General features: G+C 40.6%; 1 protein-coding gene across 1 annotated transcript in view; it reads left to right on the top strand.

The window, feature by feature from the left end:
* The window catches only part of DAAM1 (dishevelled associated activator of morphogenesis 1), a 189,700-nt gene that overhangs the window by 121,900 nt on the left and 39,891 nt on the right, over positions 1–27,909 (top strand). Inside the window, exons 5-15 of the mRNA XM_058162958.1 lie at positions 1,537–1,631; positions 2,983–3,316; positions 4,153–4,263; positions 5,697–5,800; positions 7,859–7,925; positions 11,384–11,501; positions 13,786–13,924; positions 14,486–14,544; positions 17,849–18,036; positions 19,219–19,527; positions 23,622–23,729. Coding sequence (XP_058018941.1) covers positions 1,537–1,631; positions 2,983–3,316; positions 4,153–4,263; positions 5,697–5,800; positions 7,859–7,925; positions 11,384–11,501; positions 13,786–13,924; positions 14,486–14,544; positions 17,849–18,036; positions 19,219–19,527; positions 23,622–23,729 — 1,632 coding nt within the window. The remainder of the gene's footprint in view (positions 1–1,536; positions 1,632–2,982; positions 3,317–4,152; positions 4,264–5,696; positions 5,801–7,858; positions 7,926–11,383; positions 11,502–13,785; positions 13,925–14,485; positions 14,545–17,848; positions 18,037–19,218; positions 19,528–23,621; positions 23,730–27,909) is intronic.

The following is a 27,909-nucleotide window of genomic DNA, read 5'->3' as shown; positions in this document are numbered from 1 at the left end:
GCAGCTCACGTTTGAGACCCGAGAGCTGACATAGGTTGGGATTGAGATCCTGTCTTTTGTACTAACTCATGCCAGAGACATGAAAGGAGCCCCCAACTGGGCATCCCCAGGTTAATGGTGATGTCACCGGCTAATCCTTTCAACCCAGAAGCACATGTGCAGCATTGGTTAAATACTTCTGTGGGACATTTCCTCTTTTAATGTCTCAGTGACAGCCCAACTGCATCACCAACTCAAAAACGTTTTTAATGGAAATAAGAATAAAGTACCCGTATGTTTTAAATTTTATTATCATCAAATGATTGAAACATTTCTCTTGCTGGCACTTTAAAACTAAATCCAGTCTGCTACAGTACTGCATTAAGAAGAATAAGCTGGAAAACTGGGCTTGCTATTCATTTGAGCAAAACCAGACCCACAACTCTTGAACAGGACAATATTGCTCAATGAATAAAGAAAGTCTATGATTCATCTCCAGCATCTTTTTGGAACTTTTTTGGGGGATAAAGATTAGTTGCTCAGAAGAGAGCATGTACCATTAAAAGATCGACTATAAAATGATGGCCAGAGTTGAATATCATATAGCTTATCCATACTTATGGGACCGCCTGCTGCCGCCAGTTACCTCCCATCATCCGGTGCGTCCAGTCCGCTCTCACAGGGAGGGCCTCCTTAGGGTGCCGTCGGCCAACCAATGTCGGCTGGCATCCCCCAGGGGAAGAGCATTCTCTGTGGGGGGTCCGGCCTTGTGGAACGATCTGCTGGTGGGACTCTGTCTTCTCCCTGATCTTCGGACCTTTAAGCACGAGCTCAAGACCTTCTTTTTTCACCAAGAGGGGCTGGCCTGATTGATTTTAATACTGTGGGTTTTTAGTGGGCTTTTAACGGGTTTTATTCTATTTTGTAATTTTCTTACTTAATATTTTTAACATACAGCGATCAAATTAGATTTTTAAACCGGATATTGTATTTTAAAATTTTTTGGATTATTGGTGTTTTATTTGCTGTACACCACCCTGAGTCTGAGTCTGAGTCTTCAGAGAAGGGCGGTATAAAAATTTGAAAAATAAATAAAATAAATAAATAAAATAAACAGGGAATTCTACTTATCCTGATGCAAAACCCTGCAGAAGGGGCTTCTGATAGCCATTCTGAAGGTCAGAAGAACCATTTTTAATTTATTTTATTTTACAGAAATAAAGAAAATGTAACAGGAAAAATAGAAATGAAATATTAAAATATTTCTACTACAATATTTGTAAAGAGATATTTCATGCCCTTTGCCAGGTCCTGGCTGTTTCTTCCTGCATAGTCCAGGTCCACAAACCTTTATGTGGGAGCTTCTGACAGGAATATTGTGAAGAGGTCTTTTTAGGTGGTGTATTGTGGTGGTAAATGGGTTCGTCATGACCATTTTGCTACTGCATTGTCGCTGACTGACAAACACTTTCAGCACAATTTATTTGTGGAAAGTACAGTAGGTAAATAAACTATATTGAACAGGTGGCTGCTACTAATTTTCTCAATTTTTCGCAGAGAAAGTCATTGATCGCTTTGGAAAAAGAAGACGAAGAGGAACGAAACAAAACTATAGAGAGTTTGAAAACAGCACTAAGGACCAAACCTATGAGGCAAGTTGCTTTTTGGTTGCTCTTGCTGCTAGATTACTAAATTCCTTGCCTTCTGGTCTTTAGTATAAAGATTCTTAAAGTAATCTCTTCATTGTAATACCAATCAGTTTTAATTTGCTGAGATTTGTTAACTCAATGCCTCTTACCGCCCAGGTGTTTAGAATCACAAGCCCCATCTTTCCAATAAAAATCCCCCCCCCTTCAGGTCTAGGGATGTTGCAATCAATCAAATTATAGAGCTATCATTTTGGCATTATAGGAATCATACAGGTTGGCTAGTGAATACTATCCTGCCAGTGATAGGAATGCCTTGGATTTAAACAGTATTTTTAAATACGTCTTTTTACAGCATTAAAAATTATTTTAAAGAATGGAGATTCAAATTCTATCCACAGACAAGTGGAGAGGTTCATAGTAAATTTTTCCCATTAGAGGAGATGCTGCAATGTTTATTCCACTATCGAATAATCATCTTTCTTATACATACTTTCTGCACTTTTTAGCAGTGATCAGGCTGTTTAGACTTTGAATACTCAGTCTTGGGAAGTGTGAAATGTTCAGAGATTTTTCTGTCCCAAACTCAGAAAAGGTCAAGTCAGTCTTGAAGCTGATTTCTTTCCTTTTTAACAATATCCCCAGAAGGTACCAGAATATATCAATAGCACTTATTTATTTTATTTATTTTATTAGATTTTTATACCGCCCTTCTCCCAAAGGACTCAGGGTGGTATAAAACAGACTTATATACCGCTTCATGGTCTTTGCAGCCCCCTCTAAGCAGTCAGCACATTGCCCCCAACAATCTGGGTCCTCATTTTACCAGCCTTGGAAGGATAAAAGGCTAAGTCAACCTTGAGCCAGTTTTGTTTTTTTTTGTTTACATTTATACCCCGCCCTTCTCCGAAGACTCAGGGCGGCTTACAATGTATAAGGCAATAGTCTCATTCTATTTGTATATTTTTTTACAAAGTCAACTTATTGCCCCCCCAACAATCTGGGTCCTCATTTTACCTACCTTATAAAGGGTGGAAGGCTGAGTCAACCTTGGGCCGGGCTCGAACCTGCAGTAATTGCAGGCTCTGTGTTCTAATAACAGGCTTCTCTACTGCCTGAGCTATCCCGGCCCAGTAAGGATCGAACTCCTGGCAATCAGCAGAATTAGCCCGCAATACTGCATTCTAACCACTGTGCCACCAAAGCTATCATATCTATTTATGGGTAATGAAATCTATTATCCTTACGCTGAGATATTATTTTAATCTTTTCTTTAGGAATCCTCTGAAGTTAAATTAAATTTAGACTTCAAGAAAGTGATGTTCCTCTTTTGTGTTTTTTCCTTCTTTCCTGATAGGTTTGTAACTCGATTCATTGATTTGGATGGCTTGTCATGCATTCTGAACTTCCTGAAGAGCATGGACTATGAGACTTCAGAATCTCGAATCCATACCTCTCTCATTGGGTGCATCAAAGCCCTGATGAACAACTCTCTTGGGAGAGCCCATGTCCTGGCCCACTCAGAGAGTATTAATGTAATTGCTCAGAGTCTGAGCACTGAAAACATTAAGACTAAGGTGGCGGTGCTGGAAATCATGGGCGCTGTGTGCCTGGTTCCTGGGGGTCACAAAAAGGTACTAGAGGCCATGGTGCACTACCAAAAATATGCCAGTGAACGGACTCGCTTTCAGGTACGGAGCATCGAATTACTCCTTAAATGGAATGATTATTTTTAATATTACACAGCATAAACATTTATTTTTGTCCCACAACAATGGTGCAATAGCCCCTGAAGGCATTTAATTTCACACATTACCACAGTTCACGTCAAGAAAAAACACAATGATATGCTCACCCAATCTGCAGGCCTCTTCCCTGGATTACATAAATTATCCAACACAATTAAGTCCAGTAAAGGCTTCTTAAGAACACTTAAGCATTAAGTGGAACACTCTCTCCTTAAGCATTGACTACCTCTTCTCTCAAGAATAAATTCACCACCAATGGACCCAACCACAGATCATCTCCTTGGAGGATTTAGCCATATAGGAATGACATCGGTCTACCACACAACCCCAGGAATCTTCCCTGTAAAAATTATTCTCCTTTTCTCCAGAAATTGCTTTCCTGTACACTGAAGCAATAAGAGGCAAATCTAAGTCACACAAACACAATTAAATGTTACTTTTTAAAATAACATTAAGTCTCTTTAAACATTATCTTTGACAATGATCAACATCAGAGTTCTATGCCCTGAATCTAATACCAAATGCAGGATAGTATATTTTATTGAGAAGTGGACCATTTGCATAGAAGCAGTATTACACAACCATATAAAGTTACCTTAAGTTACCCATAGTTCTTCTATATAGATATGTGTATAAGAATATGAGAAAAAGTGAAAAGGAGGAAAATATATATTTTATTTTTAACATAAAAATAATTAAAACAACTTTAATTAAAGTTTTTTTCCTCTCCCAGCGTTTAGTACCACTATGACACTGATAAAAAATATTCTAATTTTCAGACATTAATAAATGATTTGGATAGAAGTACGGGACGATACCGAGATGAAGTAAGCCTCAAGACCGCCATTATGTCGTTTATCAATGCTGTTCTAAGCCAAGGAGCTGGAGTGGTAAGTTCAGAAGCTAGAGATGGGTGCTTCATAACATTGATTGGGATACTATCATGTTTGAACAAGGATTCTAGAAACAATAACTAAAATATCTAAAGGGGATATCTTGCATCATATTGGCAACTATAACACAGTAAGTTTAGATAGGGCAGAGATGGGGTATAGGTTCTCCTAGTTTCATAGGATGATGGAAGATTTCTCATGAAATACTAAAGACTTTAGGTCACCTTGATAATTTACAAGAGAAAGGTAGAACTGTGAAAAGTAGGCTAAAGAATTGTCTTGCACATTCATATCCAAGAGGATAATCAGAATATTTTGGCAGAGTCCTTTTCCCCATCCCAGTTTCTTGAAAGCACAGAACAGAAACACGTTACCCTTTAAGAAAAGAATGCTTCCTATGCATCTTTCTGTCCTATTTAAAACACAAACACTCATCTTCTCACCCTGTCCCAAATAGAAATATTCAAGATCATAATATTAGACAGCAATTTGTGCATCTCCTAATGACGGATATTCTGGAAAAGTAGTTTTCCCTGTGAATCTTGAATCTCTTATGTGCATAATTTGCCTACCACTGAATTATGATTCTTTTAGTGTCTGAAGAACTTAGTGCTTCCAGCTTTATTGGATAACTCTCAGTTTTTTTAAAACTATTGGTGATGTTGGAGACCAACATCACAAATTAATGTCCGTGATATCTAGAGAGGAGTAAATTTGTATTCCCCTAAAATAAACCCACTACTTATTATTGTTGCCTTTAGGCTGTCTAGGCAAGAAACATAAGCTATGCTTTGTTTTTGACAAGTCAGTGGAATCAATAAGAAGTAAACCTGATGGAAAGACCTAAGATGATGAACCCCATTGTCTTGTCTCCTTGAATCCTGATGTTTATGATATTTCATCTGTCTTGTCTTATTCCAGTGTTAATGTAACTCCGTAATTTCCAGAATGTTTCCTAATCTACCTATTTTGTAATTGCTATTACAGAGGGTAGTTCATGTGTTGCATGGGTCCCCATTTTCTTTTTACTTCTTTGGTAAAACAAAAGCAGTGTTGTGTCTCAATGGTTAAGACTCTTGACTTACCAGATGGAAAGCCAAGAACCCAGGTTCAAGACCCAAACACTGTGTGTCAGGACGAGCTCCTGTTACTCACCCCAGCTTCAGCTAACCTAGCAATTTGAAAGTATGCAAATGCGAATAGATTAATAGGTACCACTTCAGCGGGAAGGTTACTGCATTCTGTATTTTCAGAAGCTTCTCTCAAACAACACAGGCTCCCTCAACTGAGAATCCAAGATGAGTACTGCCCCCTTAAGTCAGTCACAATTGAACAGGGAAAGTTTTAAGCCTTTGATGGTAAAACAAAAGTAGTATCATTCTAACAGAAATTTTTTTGAAGGATTGCCATCTTCTTTTTTTCATTCCCAGGAAAGTCTGGACTTCAGACTCCACCTTAGATATGAATTCCTCATGCTTGGAATTCAGCCTGTAATTGACAAGTTAAGAGAACATGAAAATTCCACATTAGATAGGTAAGTATGTGATTTGTAATGTTGTTTAAAGTCTGCTCCTTACTCATTCTGCCTGGATTTTGTGTTAAAGGAAATTGATAGTATGTTTCTACCCATCCTAATGTAAAGAAATTGTGCTAAAATTTTGAATTTTTCTATAGCTGGAATTTTATGACACTAAGCCAGGATTTAATGCATAGGAACCTCTGAAGCTCCAGTAAATCTTAGACCTGAGTGCTTCTCCCTCTTCTTTAACTGCTTCACAAGTAGAAAAATTCCTGCCATCTTAATTTTATTTTTGTTCCCAGACTAATTGTAGTTTGTTAAGTAGCTAGCAAAACTATGCAGGCTTGGTTATTGGCGTGTTTTCCAATTGGCTGGATTTTGTTTAAATCACGATGCCTAATTCATGCTAATGATAACCAAATATCAAGAAGATGAAATTGAATTTTTTTCTTCCTGCTTCATCAGAAGAGAATGAAGCATGCATGGTTACACAGGTTTTGCACATAATGCTAACTTAATGTTACATTCAAGTCTAGTGAAAATTATCATGAAAGTTTTAACTGCTTGCAGAGAATATCAGGAACAACTATTTACAGTGAACAACTACATCTCAGTTCCATTTCAGAATCCATTGCTGCCTTAGAACTTAAGATGATCCATTCTCTTGGGGATAATCCATCGTTGATACTTTATTCCCCCCTTTTATTTGAAGCTAGTGGTACCTCCTTCAACTGTAACATCTTACCTATCTTGTGCTTTCTTATCATTTTGAGTGCAAAATAGGTGTCACCTTTTTTAAGCAACCAAAATAAATCCTAAACACTCTTACTTGAAACCTAAGAGAAAAAAAAAGTTCTTAGGCCAGTCTTAGGTGTCTCCAACAGCTTGCATCATTGGCCATCTTTTAAAAAAATAAGTGCAATACGAGACCACCCAACAGTTTATCCACCCTTGATATAAATCCCAACCATGGAGCCAGCCACTCTGCTTGGCATCCATAGAAAATATTCTTATGGGGAGTTTCTACTCAATTTTCCGAGTCCCTCTGAAACATGAGTACAGGTAGTCCTTGGCTTATGACCACAATTGAGCCTCAAATTTCTGTTGCTAAGTGAGATGTTTATTAAGTGAATTTTGACCCATTTTACTACCTTTCTTGCCACAGTTTTAAGTATCAGTTTTAAGTAAATCATTGCAGTGGTTTCAGTTAGTGACAAAGTTGTTAACTGGAACTGGCTTCCTCATCGACTTTGCTCGTCAGAAGGTCGCAAAAGAAGATCACATGACCCTGGGATACTGCAACAGTCATAAATGTGAACCAGTTGCCAAGTGTTTGAACTTTGATCACATGACCATGGGGATACTACAGTGGTCATAAGTGTGAAAAATGGCTGTAAGTCACTTTTTTCAGTGCCGTCGTAACTTTCAACGGTCACTAAACAAACTGTTGTAAGTTAAGGAGTGCCTGTACAGATCCTTTAGAACTAGGATGATAAGCAAAGAATGATTATTGTATTGTGGAGAATTAGCTGAATAGATGGAATTCTGAAGATGGCTGGTTCTTCTTCTTACTTTCCTGTTTTTAAATTTGAGAAAGAACTGTGTTCCTCTAATGTTGAGAAAGAAAACATTTGTATTACAGCTGCAGGTAGTCGACTATTTACGACCTGGATTCGAAATACTGACTGACGCTGCCCAATGATTTACAATGTTTTTTGCTGGAAACCATTTATTTCCAACTTCCGGCAACAGTAGACCCATTGCAAACAATGGATTTATTTACCAACCATAGCATTTGTTTTACAACCACTGCATTCACTTAACGCCTGCCATTAAAAAGGCTGTAAAATTGATCATGGTCACATGGTGACCTGTTTAACAACTGGCCCAACTGACGACCGTAATTCTGGGTTCCATTATAATTGTAGGTCAAGGACGAACTGTATGAACTCTTCTGACTGAAAGGTTAAGTGCCCTGCCTCTTCTAAATGTAGTGGGATGCTGTTGCCAAACCTATTGGCAAAGTTGCTTCAATAAGGCATTGCCATAAGTTTCCTCCTCTCTTCCCTCCAGGCATTTAGACTTTTTTGAAATGCTCCGAAATGAAGATGAGTTGGAGTTTGCCAAAAGATTTGAATTGGTATGTATCTACTACTATTTTGCTACATTTGGAATGAGTAAGAAAAATATTCTGGCCAAGAAAGGATCGTTGTTAAGAACTGAATCATATCTGGGCCATTTTACAGTTATCCTTGAATACTTGCCCAAAATGATTAAGTTACATTTTAATTATAACTTTCAGGAGATTGCTTTTCTTCCTCCCCTATTCCATCTTTGCCCAACTTTCATATAAATGATTCACCCTGATCCTTCCTTTTTCATAGCTGTGGGCTATTTTTCAGTAAGTAGCAAGATTTTCAAAAACATTGAAACGTTTTAAAGTGTTATATGTTCTGCTACTTTTGGATCAGACTGACCTCGGAGGTCTAGGACACGTGCAAAATCTTTTTTAAGGATTATTTATTATTTATTATTTTATTTATTAAATTTTTATACCGCCCTTCTCCCGAAGGACTCAGGGCGGTGTACAGCCAAAATAAAAACAAAATATATACAATTTAAAACAACATTTAAAAAGAGCAAATTTTAAAGGCTGATTATTAAAATTTAGATTTAAAAATTTAAAAATATTAAGAATACCCAATTAAAATTCATCACTAATTATGCCAGTCCCGCTTTAATGAATAAATATGTTTTGAGCTCACGACGGAAGGTCCGAAGATCAGGCACTTGACGCAGGCCAGGGGGAAGTTCGTTCCAGAGCGTCACTGCCCCCACAGAGAAGGCCCTACTCCTGGGGGCCGCCAGCCGACACTGTTTGGCGGACGGCACCCTGAGGAGACCTTCTCTGTGAGAGCGTACGGGTCGGTGGGAGGCAAAGGGTAACAGCAGGCGGTCTCGTAAGTACCCGGGTCCTAAGCCATGGAGTGCTTTAAAGATAGTTACCAAAATCTTGAAGCACACCCGAAAGACCACAGGAAGCCAGTGCAAGCTACGGAGCAGCGATGTCACGTGGGAGCCACGAGCGGCTCCCGTTACTACTTGTGCAGCCACATTCTGGACTAACTGGAGCCTCCGGGTGCACCTCAAGGGCAGCCCCATGTAGAGAGCATTGCAATAATCCAGCCTAGACGTAACCAGAGCGTGAGTGACCGTGCATAAGGCATCCCGGTCAAGGAAGGGACGCAACTGGCGAACCAAGCGAACTTGGTAAAAGGCCCTCCTGGCGACGGCCGCCAGGTGTTCATCAAAAGACAGCTGTCCATCCAGGAGGACGCCCAAGTTGCGAACCACCTCCTTTGGGGCCACTAACTCGCCCCCAACAGTCAGCTGCGGATGCAGCTGACTGTACCGGGATGCCGGCATCCACAGCCACTCCGTCTTGGAGGGATTGAGCTTGAGTCTGTTTCTCCCCATCCAGACCCGTACATCTTCCAGACACCGGGACAGCACTTCGACCGCTTCGTTGGGGTGGTCCGGGGTGGAAAAATACAGCTGAGTATCATCAGCGTACAGATGATAACTCACCCCGAAACCACTGATAACCTCACCCAGCGGCTTCATATAGATGTTGAACAGGGTAGGCGAGAGAATCGACCCCTGAGGCACCCCACAAGTGAGGCGCCTCGAGGACGACCTCTGCCCCCCCGTCAACACCGTCTGTGACCGGTCAGAGAGATAGGAGGAGAACCACCGATAAACAGTGCCCCCCACTCCCAATCCCTCCAACCGGCGCAGCAGGATACCATGGTCGATGGTATCGAAGGCCGCTGAGAGATCTAATAGGACCAAGGCAGAGGAACAACCCCTGTCCCTGTCCCTCCAGAGGTCATCCACCAATGCGACCAAAGCCGTCTCCCTGCTATAACCGGGTCGGAAGCCGGACTGGAGCAGGTCTAGATAGACAGTTTCCTCCAGGTGCCGGGGAGCTGCCATGCAACCACACTCTCTACAACCTTCGCCACAAAGCGAAGGTTGGAGACTGGACGGTAATTACCCAAAATAGCTGGGTCCAGGGAAGGCTTCTTGAGGAGAGGTCTCACCACCGCCTCTTTCAAGGCGGCGGGGAAAACCCCTTCCATCAAAGAAGCATTTATAATCCCCTGGAGCCAGCCTCGTGTCACTTCCTGAGCAGCCAGCACTAACCAGGAAGGGCACGGGTCCAGTAAACATGTAGTTGCATGTAACCTCCCCAGCAACCTGTCCATGTCCTCGGGAGCCACAGACTCAAACTCATCCCAAATAACCTCAACAAGACGTGTCTCTGTCATCTCAGCTGTATCATCGCAATCTTGGTCCAAACTATCCCGAAGCTGAACGATTTTATCGTATAGATAACCGTTAAACTCCTCAGCTCGTCCCTGTAAGGGGTCATCCCGTCCCTCTTGACAGAGGAGGGAACGGGTCACCCGAAACAGGGCGGCCGGGCGGTTATCTGCCGATGCAATGAGGGTGGAGACGTAGGAACGCTTCGCCTCCCTCATTGCCACTAGGTAGGTCCTAGTAAAGGACCTCACTAGTGTCCGATCAGCCTCGGAACAGCTAGACCTCCAAGTACTCTCTAGGCGTCTTCTCCGGCGTTTCATCTCTCTCAGCTCCTCGGAAAACCAGGGAGCCAATTGAGATCTACGCCAGGTCAGAGGCCGCAAAGGCACGACACGGTCCAAAGCCCCAGCCGCGGCCCGTTCCCAGGCCGCAACCAGTTCTTCAGTCGTGCCATGGGTAAGATCCTCAGGAAACGGCCCAAGCTCCGTCAGGAACCTCTCCGGGTCCATCAGGCGCCTGGGACGGAACCAACGCATTGGCTCCGTCTCCCTGCGGTGGTGAGCGGCGGTCCGAAAGTCTAGGCGAAGAAGAAAATGATCTGACCATGACACCGGTTCTTTCACTATATCTCCTAAATCCAGATCATTTACCCACTGACCAGAGATAAAAATCAAATCTAGCGCGCCTCCCCCAATGTGTGTAGGGCCATCAGTTACTTGAATCAGGTCCAAGGCCGTCATGGAGGCCTGGAACTCCTGAACCACCGTTGACGACAAGCCGGCAGATGGCAGGTTGAAATCCCCCAAGACCAAAAGTCTGGGGATCTCAACCGCCACGCCAGCAAGCACCTCTAGTAGTTCAGGTAGGGCTGTAGTCACGCAGCAAGGAGCCAGGTACGTGATCAACAGCCCCATCTGATTCCGGTGGCCCCACTTCACAAGGAGGGATTCACAGCCAGCTATCTGAGGAACAGTGGACTCCCTCGGCTCCAGACTTTCTTTAATCTCCAGACTTTCTTTAATCACAACCGCCACCCCCCCACCCTGACAAGGATTGTCAGGTTCCTCTTTATAGATTGGCATTTTGCCAATTTTATTCATTTACTTTTACGTTTCTTACCACACATTCATCCATGTGTAGGAAAGTCCAACTTGACTAAAAGCTGATTGGAAGCAAAAAGAAATTAGAGGGAGCAACTTTCTCTGAAGGAATGATTATGTATAAAAATACTAATCTTAACCTCAATTGTTTTGTCCCATCAAATAACCGAAGGTTCATATAGATACAAAAAGTGCAACCCAGATGTTTGAGCTCACAAGAAAGAGATTGACTCATACAGAAGCCTACCCGCATTTTATGTCTATACTTCACCATTGCCTCCAAATGCCTTGTGAGTACAAAAAGTAACTTTAGGATTCTGTTGATATTCATAGTAGATATTTTGGCACTGAAGTGCCTGGTTCAAAATGCAGGCTTCCTCTGAATGGTTAAAAATGCTGTAACTTTAACATGTCCTGTTATAGGGGTATATTATTATAGTGAATGCGAAACCGATATTATTGTACAGAAGCAATGAGATTTGCAGTCTATGTGTCTTAGTAATTTTGAAGTACATATGGGTGGATGGACGGATGGATAAATGGAGAGAGAGAGAGAGAGATAAATAGAGTGAAAGAGAGAGAGAACATGTTAAAGAGTGATAAATTGATTGATTGATTGATTGATTGATTGATTGGCATGGGGGCAATTGCCTACCTAAACTAGGAATTAAATCTTTAAGGGTCAAACCAGATAGAACTTTCCAATCTTCATTACATTGTTGGAGAAGACTTGAGGAGGACAGATTGGATTAACGTCATTTTAAAAAAAGCAAATACCACCAAATGTTAAAAATGGAGGAAAAGATCTGTAAATGCAAAGGAATCTGCTGTGTGAAAAATTTTCTCTTACATCCAATTCTTCAGGATTAGCTTTTATTTTCATAAAATCCCATGAAATTAGGTCACTTAAACAAATTTAGTCCTTTTCTCTATTTAGTGCAGAACTCCCAGTTAATATATCCTTCATACATAGCCATCATGCTTCTTTTTTTAAAAAAAAAGTATTTCATAAAATTGCTGATCAAATTTTGTATGCTAATTATCTACATGGATACTTTCCTCTTTGTGCCATGCATTTCCAAAGTGCCTATTATATCTTCTCAGCTGTGCTCATAAATGTCTCGACAAAACACTGCTTTCAAGAAAGTCATATCACATTCAGCTTAGAAATGTTTGTTGCACAATTTACCCTAGATTTGTTGGTTACTCAACTACACCAATGTACACAAGCATTTCCCTCCTCTGGAAAGGCATTCTGAAGGATAAGATTTTGACCTTCTGTCAAAAGCACCCGCTTAAGGGCTGCACCCTAACATGTTTCACATAGTTGATATGGTATAACTTTCAAAGATTTGCTGCATATCGAATATGGAGAAGTATCTGTTGAAAATGTCAACTTTGTCCTTTCCCACAATGATTTCTTCCCATCTGCTCTCCCTTTGAAAATGGTTGTACAATTCTATTTTTGCCAGACATACTGTATCTGAGTACAGTAATCTCTTGGAATGCATTGCTATCTTCTAGCATTGAGCTTTGTCCTTCTCTTTCTTACAGGATTTATTTGAATAATTTTGAACTGAACTACTAATATGTGGAGCAGTTGTTCAAGTGTCTTTTCTAACAATAATAATTTGCCATTATATTAAAAAAATGCAAGAGCAGCTACAGTGTATACTTTGTTTTGTAAAAGAATATCAGGGCATTTTTCAATTTCAGAACATCAAATATATATGATTTCCATCATATTCATCAACACGGTTTTACAATGCTTACAATCAAATTTGCCTCTAGTAAAAGCATACAAAAGCGACATTATACAAATTCTATCCTTTATTTATGCAGTATCCTGAACACTCTCCAATATCTATATTGATATAAATTAAGACATGACTCATAAATACAAAGGGGTGAATTTGTGTAATTCACTGTTGCATGCTTTTGTTCATAATTCTGCAGATGCATTATTCATCCATTTCTTGGTGGAAGGGGACTTGCAGATTACGAGTTAAATTGCATAATATATTAATTTCTCTCAAAAATATTGCACATAAATACACTTAGATACAGGGACACAGTATTCAAGACATTTAAAATAAGATATTCATGTTCATGGGTATACAGTCATCCAAGAAGACCATGTCACACTTCCCAATTTTTTCTTCAAAGATTAATTTCAGAGACTTCTTTATTTATAACAAAAATCACATGATTTGCAACCGGCTATTTCTGTCAACATCATTCAGTATTTGGTCACTCTGGAAAAAAAAAGGGATATCAATTCAGACTGTTACAGAAGCAAAGTGACTATTTCATTAACCCCAGTTTTGGTAGCATGCATTGCATAAAATATCCTGTTTATTAGAAAGAAAGAAAGAACATCTCTAATATATAATGATCTATGTTAGGAAAAGCAGTTTTTCACTGACACCCCTCCATCGCAACCTATAGCAACTATTTCACCATTAAAGCACAATTTTCTTTAAAAAGCATCTGGGAATGGAGATTTGTTTAAATTGACATATGCTTCCTTTTCCCACCCTTCACATTCATTCACAGTTTTTGTCTCCCTTTTAGATAAGAGAAACGGCAACACAGTCCAGTACTGGTTACTGCTGGATCGTATTATACAACAAATAGTTATTCAAAATGATAAAGGGCAGGACCCTGACTCAACACCCCTGGAGAACTTTAATATCAAAAATGTTGTCCGAATGTAAGGGCCTTCCTTTATTTCTGCAGTAAATGGTTTTTTTAAATCTTGCATGTCTTTTCTTTTTCATATGAGTGGGTTGCTTGTTTGTTTGTTTTGATTTTTGAATTAGTCCTACACAAATCTGCATAATTTGGAAATAGTGACAGAACTTATTATCTGGAATGCAAAAAAGGATTTCTGTTTAACCAAGTTATCGATATTGTCAATAACTTCACCCCCAAAAGAAATATTTTGATATATATTCCATAGTATTGTGGTACTCTGAGCAAAGGCTAGAGAATATTCTACCTAATAAATTGTATGTTAAGGAGCTTCTCTTTGAAAAAACTGTCAATATTTTATAAGCATTCATTAATGTTATTTAAAGTAGCAATATGTAAATAAAATGACTTGCCATGTAAACTGTTTCATGGTAAGAAAACAGAGTAAATTTAAATACTAATTGAACCAGTACAGGTGCAATTTTCTAGCTTTTTTACATAGACTTTATTTTGACGTCTTGGACTTTCTAATCATGTGGTACTTATATTTATTAGAAATTAATTTCTTTGTTTCCCCTAGGTTAGTTAATGAAAATGAAGTAAAACAATGGAAGGAACAAGCTGAAAAAATGAGAAAAGGTAAATGATAAAAATAGAGAGCCCCACCTTAAGAGGATTTTCACTTGTTAGGACTGAGAAGAAAATTCTACTGGCGGTTTTGTAGATTCAGTGGCAATTGATGAAAGCAATATGAGCTCACTCAGATTAAGGCAACTTCTGGAATGCCATGGTTTAAAGGGAAGTGACATCATAGAAGTGAAACGGTTACAGCCTGAAATCAGTTTAGATCTATGGGCAGAGAATACAGAGGTTAGCTGATTAATTTGAACTTTAAACACTAGAAGAAAATGGTACAAAATTTAAACCTGAAGTAAAAAAAGAAAGAAAGGGAGAACTTCTGACATAGGATTTTCCACACTTTATTAATTTATGGATTGGTACAGCTTGGCCTTTAATCAGATAATTTGTTATATACAGTTATCAACTTACATTTTCTTTCACAGAAACATCTTTATGTGAGTAGAAATGGAAGTGATCAATCTGGTCTGTTTTTTTAATAAAGAGGACTAAATTTTAGGAACAATAATATAGTATGTCACTATAGACTTGTGTTTGTTTTCCCACGATTGATTCTTTTCCGGAGAGGATAATAAAATCTGCATGTCTAATAGAAGAAAGGAAATACAATGAAGCTTCAACTAATGAGGCCTATCTTAGATTTTAGATGCAGTGAACAAAATAGCCCTTCAAAATAGTGAACCAGTACAATGCAGCCAAAGTGGTCTGGATGATTTGCATAAATTAATGTTATATACATCAACTTATGTAATTTGCATCCATTTTTATAATTATGAAAATAACATAAGTTTGGTCAGTTTGGACTAATTGATAATTAGACATATCTAATCGCTGCTGATTTGCTTCACTTAATTTTTATTTGTAATTGAATGGTTACCTCCTGAGGCAACCCATTCCACTTAAAAGTTATTCCACTGAATAACTTTTGGTATTGGGACATTTTTTCCCAATATCCATGCAAAATATACTTGTAATCTAATTTAAATTAATTTATTTGTAAGTTAAATCCATTGATTCTTATCCTATTGTACGTCCTTGAACCATTCTTTCAAGTTTTCTACCTGGCAACCATGTATGACTGAATTGGTAGATATATAACGAAATAAATAAGACAATTGTCCTCTATCTTTCGGCAGCCTTCTCTTGTCCAGGCTAAAGATATGCAGTGTTTTCAGCTATTTCTCCTAAATTTTTCTTCCCAAACCCCTTATTATCTTGGTTCCTGTCCCCTAGGCTTATTTTTTAAATGAGGCACGGAACTTGACACTATATTATAGATGCACTCTGACCAGTTTAGAATTCAGAGGAATTTGAGGATAATTAACAAACTATTTCCATAAGGAAATTTCTCTATGCATTTAATGGGATAGAAAGGAAATGGACAATAAGTGCTTTTTTTAGTCATACATTAATCTTTTAAGAACAAAAGATATTGGCTCACACTATTTCATTACCTAAAACAGTATGGTTCTCTTAAATTTTTATCTGTTCCACACAGAGGATTTTCCAGTCCCTTGCTACTTGATTTTTTTAAAAATATGAAAAGTCTAGATTGAGCATGAGCAATCACCTTCTAATAACAGAATTATTTTCACTCTCTCTCCAAGATTTTAATCAAAATAAGTTCACTGAAATCATTTTAAGGGGACTATTCTGCTTTGTGTAGTAGGTTTGTTAATACTTTCCTATTCAAATTGGGATAATTTACTAAATAAGCTTTATTGAACTTAGGTGATGGAGACAGGGACATATTTCAGTATGGTTATTACTCGGTTTATTGTTCCTTCAGTTGCCAGATTTCACAGTGCAGGGGGAACAGAGTCCATAACTCATGTTCATGGCATGCCAAGCAACCATTCAAAAGTATTAATTGCAAATGTTTAAATATTTCCCTCCCTTTTTAAAAGAACACCATGAGCTACAGCAGAAATTGGAAAAGAAAGAGCGAGAGTGTGATGCCAAGACCCAAGAGAAGGAGGAGATGATGCTGACCTTGAATAAGATGAAGGAGAAGCTTGAAAAAGAACTATCTGAGATTTTAGATGCAGTGAACAAAATAGCCCTTCAAAATAGTGAACCAGTACAATGCAGCCAAAGTGGTCTGGATGATTTGCATAAATTAATGTTATATACATCAACTTATGTAATTTGCATCCATTTTTATAATTATGAAAATAACATAAGTTTGGTCAGTTTGGACTAATTGATAATTAGACATATCTAATCGCTGCTGATTTGCTTCATTTAATTTTTATTTGTAATTGAATGGTTACCTCCTGAGGCAACCCATTCCACTTAAAAGTTATTCCACTGAATAACTTTTGGTATTGGGACATTTTTTTCCTAATATCCATGCAAAATATACTTGTAATCTAATTTAAATTAATTTATTTGTAAGTTAAATCCATTGATTCTTATCCTATTGTACGTCCTTGAACCATTCTTTCAAGTTTTCTACCTGGCAACCATGTATGACTGAATTGGTAGATATATAACGAAATAAATAAGACAATTGTCCTCTATCTTTCGGCAGCCTTCTCTTGTCCAGGCTAAAGATATGCAGTGTTTTCAGCTATTTCTCCTAAATTTTTCTTCCCAAACCCCTTATCATCTTGGTTCCTGTCCCCTAGGCTTATTTTTTAAATGAGGCACGGAACTTGACACTATATTATAGATGCACTCTGACCAGTTTAGAATTCAGAGGAATTTGAGGATAATTAACAAACTATTTCCATAAGGAAATTTCTCTATGCATTTAATGGGATAGAAAGGAAATGGACAATAAGTGCTTTTTTTAGTCATACATTAATCTTTTAAGAACAAAAGATATTGGCTCAGACTATTTCATTACCTAAAACAGTATGGTTCTCTTAAATTTTTATCTGTTCCACACAGAGGATTTTCCAGTCCCTTGCTACTTGATTTTTTTAAAAATATGAAAAGTCTAGATTGAACATGAGCAATCACCTTCTAATAACAGAATTATTTTCACTCTCTCTCCAAGATTTTAATCAAAATAAGTTCACTGAAATCATTTTAAGGGGACTATTCTGCTTTGTGTAGTAGGTTTGTTAATACTTTCCTATTCAAATTGGGATAATTTACTAAATAAGCTTTATTGAACTTAGGTGATGGAGACAGGGACATATTTCAGTATGGTTATTACTCGGTTTATTGTTCCTTCAGTTGCCAGATTTCACAGTGCAGGGGGAACAGAGTCCATAACTCATGTTCATGGCATGCCAAGCAACCATTCAAAAGTATTAATTGCAAATGTTTAAATATTTCCCTCCCTTTTTAAAAGAACACCATGAGCTACAGCAGAAATTGGAAAAGAAAGAGCGAGAGTGTGATGCCAAGACCCAAGAGAAGGAGGAGATGATGCTGACCTTGAATAAGATGAAGGAGAAGCTTGAAAAAGAACTATCTGAGCATAAACAAGTGAAACAGCAAGTGGCAGACCTCACGGCACAGATCCATGAGCTTAGTAGGGTGAGGTCAAGCCCCAGACTCTCCTTTGCAGTTTGGAGGAAAATATGCCATTTGTTTACATTACAACTATGTGTCAAATGAGAAAAAGAATGGATTACTGGAAAGATTACTGAAACCGCCATATCTTTTATGGGAGTTCTTCATCTGCTCAGAGACAGGCTTTCTCATGGTGCATAAGAGCTTTTGTAACCAGAGCAGGCAAACAATTTTACTGTCGAGAGCTGAATTCCTGCAGAAGTTAATCTTCTCTTTGGCAGAGAAGAAGTTGTACCAGCTAAGCTTCTTCTCAGCACGGTCTCACAAATCTGATCTCATCTTTCCACATTATGTATCCCAGACCTGCTTCTTAAATGAAATGTATGAACCAGTTAAGGAAGTTCAGCAGCCCTCTGGAAATGTGAACCGTTAATACAGAATAGCAGCCTCTGCAGTATTTTTACTTACTTGTTTATTTCCCTTCCTCTTAATCTCCAAACAGCCATCTCACTGCACATGTTTCAGGGCATTTTCTGCAAAAAAAGAGAAGGCCAGGATAACAATAAGCACTAGGAGGAAGAGCAAGAGAGACAGCCCCTCTCTAATTGGCCAAAATGGGGGCTTCAAACTTTTTCAGGCTTCAGAATCCATTAATTTTTTTTAAATTCCCAGAACTTTTAATCAAGAGGCCATTGGCGTGCCCTGTCTTTTCTGCTGGATGTTGGAAAAATTGCTATAACATCCCTGGCTAGGATTCAAATGAAATCCCCTCCCCACTTTAATCTTCTCATGGAACCCATCAGGTTCTTGCAGAACCCCAGGAGTTAATGGAACACCGTTTGCTAAACCCTGGGCTGGGAACATCCCCTTTTGCCTTCCTTTACTTTTCCTGTTGGTGAAATGTTCTGTAATCTAAGTACGGATTGGAGAGACTCTAATATTTCCATATTATTATTTGTTTGCAATTGTATAGATCAGGGGTCTCCAAGTTTGGCAACTTTAAGACTTGTGGACTTCAATTTCCAGAGTTCCTCAGCCAGCAAAGCTTAAAGTTGCCAAGGTTGGAGACCCTTGGTATAGATGGCTGAGTTATATGTTGTAAAGAATATTATCATCATGGGTATCCTAAATGCCATCTCACTTGGCTTGATCTTAGAGTTTGCCTGTAATTTCTAGAGCAATTTTGTTTTCTCCTTTTTATTTCAGAGAGCAATATGTGCTCCAGTCCCTGGAGGACCCCCTCTGCCACCCGGTGCTCCTGGGGGGCCCTTACCTACAGGCTCTCTAGGATCTCTCCTGCCAGTTCCTCCTCCACCCCCTCCTCCTGGGGCAATCCTGCCACCTCCTCCCCCTCCACCCCCTCCTCCTGGGGGCCCACCACCTCCCCCAGGGCCCCCACCAATTGGAGGCCTGACTCCAGCGCCAGGAGCTCCTTTGGGATCAGCACTCAAGAGGAAAAACATCCCTCAACCCACACATGCCCTCAAATCCTTCAACTGGTCCAAATTGCCTGAGGTAAGGAATCCGTTCCCCTCTGCTCCTTAGGATCGATGAGTAGAATTGATTGTAGAGCAGGGATACAAAGGGTTCAGGCTAGGAACCCCACTCACCTTCAAATGGCCCACAGTGCAACATAGAATATGACCATAATAAAAAAAAAGATTTAAATATGAGTGACAGGACAAAAAAATTCAAAAGAAATTGTAGTAACATCACTGATGTTATTATATTTATTAAACAGGTACCTGTATTTCTAATATCCCAAAGGTGGTTTTCCCAAAAGGCAACTGGACTTCCTTTTTAGTTTTTTTTCTTAAGAGCTTTTTCTTGGATGAGAAGCAAAACTTTTTCAAGGATAAAAAAAGAAGAAAGTCCAATTGCCTTTTGGAAAAGCACCTTTGGGACAACCATGACCTGGATGATTAAGAATCTCCATATACAGACAATTTACCGTATATACTCGAGTATAAGCCGATCCGAATATAAGCCGAGGCACCTAATTTTACCACAAAAAACTGGGAAAAACTATTGACTCGAGTATAAGCCGAGGGTGGGAAATGAGGCAGCTACTGGTCAATGTAAAAAATAAAGATAGAGCCAAGTAAAATAACATGAATATTTATTTGAACGAAAAACAATAAAAGTGCAAAAGGGGGAAGGAGGATTCCCAGCTCTAAACAAAGGAAATCCCGGAATGCCAGCGAAGGCGGTGCTCGTTCCTCCTCCCTTGCTCAAAAGCCCCAATAACCTTCACCAGCAAGGCAGACCCCACGGAAGGAAGGGGACGGGCTGACTCACCGAGCATCTGGCTGAAGAGCAGCTGCTCCAGGTCGCCCAGCACGGTGAAGCACGGAGGGAGAAGAAAGAATGAAAGAAGGGGAGGAACGGCCCCTCCTTTCTCTCTCTCTCTCTCTTCCAGCGCCGCGGAAGGGGGACTAGGGAACACAGGCGTGCACACACACGCCCAGCTTCTGAAGCACGGAGGGAGAAGAAAGAATGAAAGAAGGGGAGGAACGGCCCCTCCTTTCTCTCTCTCTCTTCCAGCGCCGCGGAAGGGGGACTAGGGAACACAGGCGTGCACACACACGCCCAGCTTCTGAAGCACGGAGGGAGAAGAAAGAATGAAAGAAGGGGAGGAACGGCCCCTCCTTTCTCTCTCTCTCTCTTTCCAGCGCCGCGGAAGGGGGACTAGGGAACACAGGCGTGCACACACACGCCCAGCTTCTGAAGCACGGAGGGAGAAGAAAGAATGAAAGAAGGGGAGGAACGGCCCCTCCTTTCTCTCTCTCTTCCAGCGCCATGAAGGGGACTAGGGAACACAGGCGTGCACACACACGCCCAGCTTCTGAAGCACGGAGGGAGAAGAAAGAATGAAAGAAGGGGAGGAACGGCCCCTCCTTTCTCTCTCTCTCTCTTCCAGCGCCGCGGAAGGGGGACTAGGGCACACAGGCGTGCACACACACACCCAGCTTCTGAAGCACGGAGGAGAAGAAAGAATGAAAGAAGGAGGAACGCCCTCCTTTCTCTCTCTCTCTCTTCCAGCGCCATGAAGGGGACTAGGGAACACAGGCGTGCACACACACGCCCAGCTTCTGAAGCACGGAGGAGAAGAAAGAATGAAAGAAGGAGGAACGGCCCTCCTTTCTCTCTCTCTTCCAACGGGAAAACGCTCTTTTCGCTATGGGGAGAGGAGGAGGGAGGGAGGAGGTTGGCTTATTCAACCCTTCCCGGCTAGCCATCCAGCCCTTCCCAGGAGGCATGCTAGTTGTGCAGCACGCGAACTCTGCGGTGCAGTCCTTCTCGGCTGAGCGGAGGGAGGGCGACTGCGCTCTGCCGGAGCCACCCAGGCCAGAAAAGGTCATTCCATCGAGTAATGGAGCGAAGGCTCCTTCCTCTCCCGCCTTACCCATGCTGTGCGAGCCCGGCTGGGCTGCAACACCGCCGCCGCCGCTCCTTCCTCAGCCTCCCGGGCCTCGCGCTCTAGCAGCCGCCAAGCTCAGGCCGGACTCGGCAGCTCCCATCAGCACTGCGCGGCGCGATTCGGGCAGGAGGAGTCGGGCTCGCTCCGTGGCGGTGGCGCCTCCGCCCGCCGCCGCCACCACCGCCACGAGCGAGCCCGACTCCTCCTGCCCAAATCGCGCCGTGCGAGTGCTGATGGGGAGCTGCCGAGTCCGCCTGAGCTTGGCGGCTGCTAGAGCGCGAGCCCGGGAGGCTGAGGAAGGCGGCGGCGGTGTTGCAGCCCAGCCGGGCTCGCAGCATGGGTAAGGCGGGAGAGGAAGGAGCCGCTCCATTACTCGATGGAATGACCTTTCTTCTGGCCTTTGGGTGGCTCTCGCGGCGAAGCTCGCGGTCGGGAAACCTCCTCCTCAGCCGAGAAGGCTGGCGGCCCTGCCCAGCCTTCTCACTGCACCACCAGGGCTTCCTTTACTTTTCTTGTTGGTGAAATGTTCTGTAATCTAAGTACGGATTGGAGAGACTCTTAATATTTCCATATTATTATTTGTTTGCAATTGTATAGATCAGGGGTCTCCAACTTTGGCAACTTTAAGACTTGTGGACTTCAATTTCCAGAGTTCCTCAGCCAGCAAAGCTTAAAGTTGCCAAGGTTGGAGACCCTTGGTATAGATGGCTGAGTTTTATGTTGTAAAGAATATTATCATCATGGGTATCCTAAATGCCATCTCACTTGGCTTGATCTTAGAGTTTGCCTGTAATTTCTAGAGCAATTTTGTTTTCTCCTTTTTATTTCAGAGAGCAATATGTGCTCCAGTCCCTGGAGGACCCCCTCTGCCACCCGGTGCTCCTGGGGGGCCCTTACCTACAGGCTCTCTAGGATCTCTCCTGCCAGTTCCTCCTCCACCCCCTCCTCCTGGGGCAATCCTGCCACCTCCTCCCCCTCCACCCCCTCCTCCTGGGGGCCCACCACCTCCCCCAGGGCCCCCACCAATTGGAGGCCTGACTCCAGCGCCAGGAGCTCCTTTGGGATCAGCACTCAAGAGGAAAAACATCCCTCAACCCACACATGCCCTCAAATCCTTCAACTGGTCCAAATTGCCTGAGGTAAGGAATCTGTTCCCCTCTACTCCTTAGGATCGATGAGTAGAATTGATTGTAGAGCAGGGATACAAAGGGTTCAGGCTAGGAACCCCACTCACCTTCAAATGGCCCACAGTGCAACATAGAATATGACCTTAATAAAAAAAAAGATTTAAATATGAGTGGGCAGGACAAAAAAATTCAAAAGAAATTATAGTAACATCACTGATGCTATTATATTTATTAAACAGGTACCTGTATTTCTAATATCCCAAAGGTGGTTTTCCCAAAAGGCAACTGGACTTCCTTTTTAGTTTTTTTTCTTAAGAGCTTTTTCTTGGATGAGAAGCAAAACTTTTTCAAGGATAAAAAAAGAAGAAAGTCCAATTGCCTTTTGGAAAAGCACCTTTGGGACAACCATGACCTGGATGACTGAGAATCTCCATATACAGACACTTTAAGTTATTGCTGTTCTCTCACAGCAAAATTGATTCCCATGTTTTAAAAAAATTAAGAAAAATGCAAGTGAAAAAAATAGTTGGAGCTGGGTTTCCATTATCTTGACCTTGGATTTCCATTATCAATTATCAATTGGAGTTATCAATTCCCATCTGACTGTGCTGGGAATAAACATGAGAAAGCATTGCCTTTATTTTGTTGTTGTTGTTCAGTTGCTAAGTCATGTCTGACCCTTTGCAGCCCCATGGACCATAGCATGCCAGGTTCCCCCTATCATCTACTTTAATTGCCTTTATATTGTATAAATTTTTCCAGTGACGTTTCGTATTCAAAATTTAATGCTAGATGAGGGGCACCTTCTTCAGCTGATCCAACTAAGCTGCTTTTATATCCTTAATTATCCTGGAAGTGCTGTATTTTTCTACAATTTAGAATGATTTCATTTGCCTGGCATGTACATCAAAGTGATTTCACATTTATTTTTAATAAATACAAGAAATTTGTGTATGAGCTCTATTTACAGCATATGGTTTCATTTGAATGTAGTGAAGTATAGTGCTATATGTTGAAAAAGTCACAGTGGTGATTCTTCCATCTTCTTCCTACCATCCTAGAACAAGTTGGAAGGTACTGTGTGGACTAGCATCGATGATGCCAAGGTATTTAAGGTGCTAGACCTTGAAGATCTTGAAAGAACATTCTCCGCTTACCAAAGGCAACAGGTAATGTGTGTGTTTCCAAAATCTGCAGGTAACCCAACACAGTCTCTTAGACAGTAATTGGAATGCATTATTTTATTATTAATGGGTTATTTTATAAGTAACATGGTTGAATGCACCTCAGCATGTTTCCATGTTGGTGATTTTCATTGGTGGTTCATATTCTGACGATGTAAGTGTTGCCAATTGTATATGACAGTTGGCCCTAACCTTAATATTCAAGCATGTTTGAGTAATGTTGACAAAATTGCTGGGAATGGCTAAAAACTAATACTGATGTGCATGTGAATTTTTCCTCTCATTATTAGAAGTTTTTGTTCTGCAGGGATAATTTTATTTCTCTAATTAAGAAATCACTGTTTTTCAGCCACTTCTAATGCAGTGAATTTAAAATCATGTTGATAATACGTATGAAAGAGAAGAGAATAATAACAATATTGCCCTTTAAAAAAAGAATTAGTGATACTTCTTTTTTGTAGTTTGAATTTTTCAACGTGATGGCTGAGCAAATCACAGTTTGAAGAAAGTATGATTGATTCCAACCACCCTGCTTCATCCAATGTCCAAGTTTTGCTTTTCTAATCCAATCCTCTTCCTTGCCTTCCACATTTCATTTTCTTTCATGAATTTTTCAGATTTCCAAATCTCTTCATATATTCAGACATAGAAACCACAGCTTTCAATTTTACATATATGAGTATGTTTGAATGTCATTGTAGGCAGTCAGAAGTTTTTCCTTTTCCTGTCATGTAGTCAGAGGAAAGCATGATTCTTGTTACTGCAGGAGACTACTTCTTGCAGTCCAGAAAATTATTAACATTCTCTTTAAAAGGACATTCAGAACTCATTCCTGTTTTACATAGCATGTAGGCTTATATATCAATAAGGTAATCGATAAGCACAAAAGAGCATGACATCAAGAGTCTGTAATTGACCAGGGTGTGTGCAGTGTGTTTATTGGAGGCCTGTCCTCAGGATTTATTTCCTATATAGGTAGTCCTTGATTTACAGCTCCAATTGAACCAGAATTTTGGTTATAAGTTGTTGCAGTCATAAGTTGAGTCCTCACATAACTCAACTTGATTTTATGACAATTTTTATGATGGTCATTAGACAAATTACGTAGACATAAGTCCACATCCATCTTATCCAATGGGTGTTTTTTGTCAGAAAGCGGCAAAAACCATCGCAAATCACAATCATGTGACCATGGGATGCTACAACCAGTCATAAATGCAAGCAAGTTGTCAAGTGCCCAAAACTTGATCATGTGACAGCAAGGGGTGTGACAATTGTAACTTTGAGAAGAAGTTGTAAGTAATTCTTTCCAAGTCTAGTGTAATTTTGAACATTCTTTAAATAGCTGGTTGTAAGTTGAGGACTACCTGTATAACGTGAATTGGACCGTATGTGGTCAATTTCACAGGACTTATTTCAAGTATTACTTCAGTCCATGTTTGCCTTGTAAAATGTAGACCTAGTAATGCCTTCAACATTACTGTGCTGCTTGGTTTGTTTCCTCAAAGCACATATTTGTGTAAATTGACCCTTTTATTTATTGGCCTGATCAACTGAAGAGATTTTTTTCCTAGAATCTGACAAGTAACAAAAGCAAAAATTGGTTTTAACAAAAGACAATAGAGTAAAGCAGGATCTGTTGAAGATATATATAGATATTGTCATGTCCCACTCCTCCGCTGACGGCCGAGTCAGGGAAATCCGAATCAGGCGTGCCTCTGCAGTCTGCCAAAGTCCTAGCAAAGTCCTCAGGGCAGGCAGGAGACCAGAAAGTGACTTCAGCAAGATATGTTTAGACTTTGCCTGACTCAGAGAATGCCAGAAAGCAGGTCCTTTATATAGGCCATGGGGTGTGGCTCCATGACTCAGCACTTATCCAGGCCTGCCCCTCCCTTCCTTCTGTTGCCTCCGTCTATCAAGTCTTCTGATGCGAGGGTCACTCCAGTCTGCAGCTGTTGGCAATTGACCTCCCTCAGGCTCACATGCTGTGGAGGAGGGGGAGGGGTCTAGTTGCTCCGTTTGCCTGGGCATTGAGCCAGAGCTGGGGGCTGGAGATACTTCCTCCTCTTCAGCCTGTCTGGGCATAGAGCCAGGGCTGGGGCCGGGAGGCATACTAGGACATTCCTCCGTGTTCGGAAGCAGATAAGAAGGCCCCGGCTGTGGTGAGATCGGACGAGACACAACAGATATAGAGATAGAGATAGAGATAGATAGATATAGATAGATATAGATAGATACATACATACACACACACACACAAAATGTTAAAGGTAATTAGTCTTGTCTAGACTCCTGGGATAATTTCTTGGTCTCCTGAAGGTTGAAAACTCAAGAACCAGGGAAGCAGAGCATCGACTCATAAACCTTTAGAAACTATAGATTTTATCTTTCCCTGTTATTAATTGAGGGAATGATAATGTCAGTTTAAGAGCAAGGTCAATTGTCAAAAGTTACCTAGGGCTAAACTCTACTTTTAGAGGAATTTTTGATCTTAATTTCTGTCAATATTGATATTATGGATCTGAATTTGGTTGGGTGCAGGAATCAGAAAACATTCCCAAGATATGGCTATTTGACCTTCCCTTGAACACATTCTGCACAAGGAAACCAAAATGTCATGCCATGAAGAAATTGAGATGGTTATTTTTATTGACTGATTGCTTTAGTAGCAAATTCTAAACACTTTATTTGTATAGTCACTTTAGCCTACTTAATTGGGTTGAGGGAATGGAAGATTAGGTATTGGAGTTTAGGGCTGCTTCATACATAAGCCAATTAAGAAGTACACATAGACTTCATACGCAGTCTGTACTTGTGTTTTTTATACTATATGTGTACAGGTAGTCCTCAATTTATGCCCACAATTGAGACTATTGCAAAGCAAGGCAGTTCAGTGAATTGTGCCTGATTTTACAACCTTTTTCGTCATGGTTGCTAAATAAACCATGGCAGTTGCTAATCACACAGTCATTAAATGAGTCTGATTTCCGCTATTGACTTTGCTTTTTGGAAGCCAGCTAGAAGTGGAGATAGCATGACTCCAGGATGCTGCAACTGTCATAAATGCAATCACCCGAATTTTGGTAGTTTGACTGTGGGGATGCTGCTATCGTCAAAAATGTGAAGATTGGCTGTAAGTCACTTGCTGTTGTAACTTTGAATGGTCGCTAAAGGAATGATTGTAAGTCAAGGACTTCCTGCAATAGGAAGATCTAGGAAGCTCATCCTTACTAGCAATAGTAGTAGTGCGTAGACTTGTATACCGCTTCATAGTACTTTACAGCCTTCTCCAAGTGATTTACCGAATCACCATATTGCCCCCAAAACTGGGTACTCATTTTACTGACCTTGGAAGGATGAGAAGACTGAGTCAACCTTGAGCCATTTAGAATCAAACTTTTTTTTAAAATTTACATTTATATCCCGCCCTTCTCGGAAGACTCAGGGCGGCTTACAGTGTGTAAGGCAATAGTCTCATTCTATTTGTATATTTACAAAGTCAACTTATTGCCCTCCCAACAATCTGGGTCCTCATTTTACCTACCTTATAAAGGATGGAAGGCTGAGTCAACCTTGGGCCTGGTGGGGCTTGAACCTGCAGTAATTGCAGGCTGCTGTGTTTTAATAACAGGCTTCTTACAGCCTGAGCTACCACGGCCCTAGTACTTCTCTAGTGAGCAGTGAGTTAGCCTGCAGTACTGCATTCTAATCACTGCACCACCAATGGCTCCTAATAAGCTAATAAGTATTAATAAATAATAAGTAATAATTAATAAATATAATAAGGCTAATAAGTATTCCAGGAACTGGGCTCACATTCAAGAAACCTGGAAATATATGATCAAGCAACTGATAACTTTCTACATAGGCATAGAGATGTTCCTGTTCCTGAAGCAGTCCTTCATTGTGTATCACATGCAAAGAACGGTAGTGATTTTATGACATCTCCAGTGAATTTAGGCAGCATTGCAGTTACTGGTTTGAAAGCTAATATGTTAGCTTGATTTGAAACCTTAGATTCCCCAGTAATTTAAATTGAAATACTTGTAAGGCAGAATCATGTTTTTAATATACACACACACAGCAACAATTTCTGTAACAAATTTATATGTGAAAGACTGTCTAATAAGACAAACTTTTTTCCTCTTGCCTTTAGTTAAAATGT

Source organism: Ahaetulla prasina, chromosome 1 (assembly GCF_028640845.1).
Source record: "Ahaetulla prasina isolate Xishuangbanna chromosome 1, ASM2864084v1, whole genome shotgun sequence".
NCBI lineage: Eukaryota > Metazoa > Chordata > Lepidosauria > Squamata > Colubridae > Ahaetulla > Ahaetulla prasina.
Note: the sequence above shows the minus strand (reverse complement) of the source record. Positions and strands in the feature narration are given on the sequence as shown.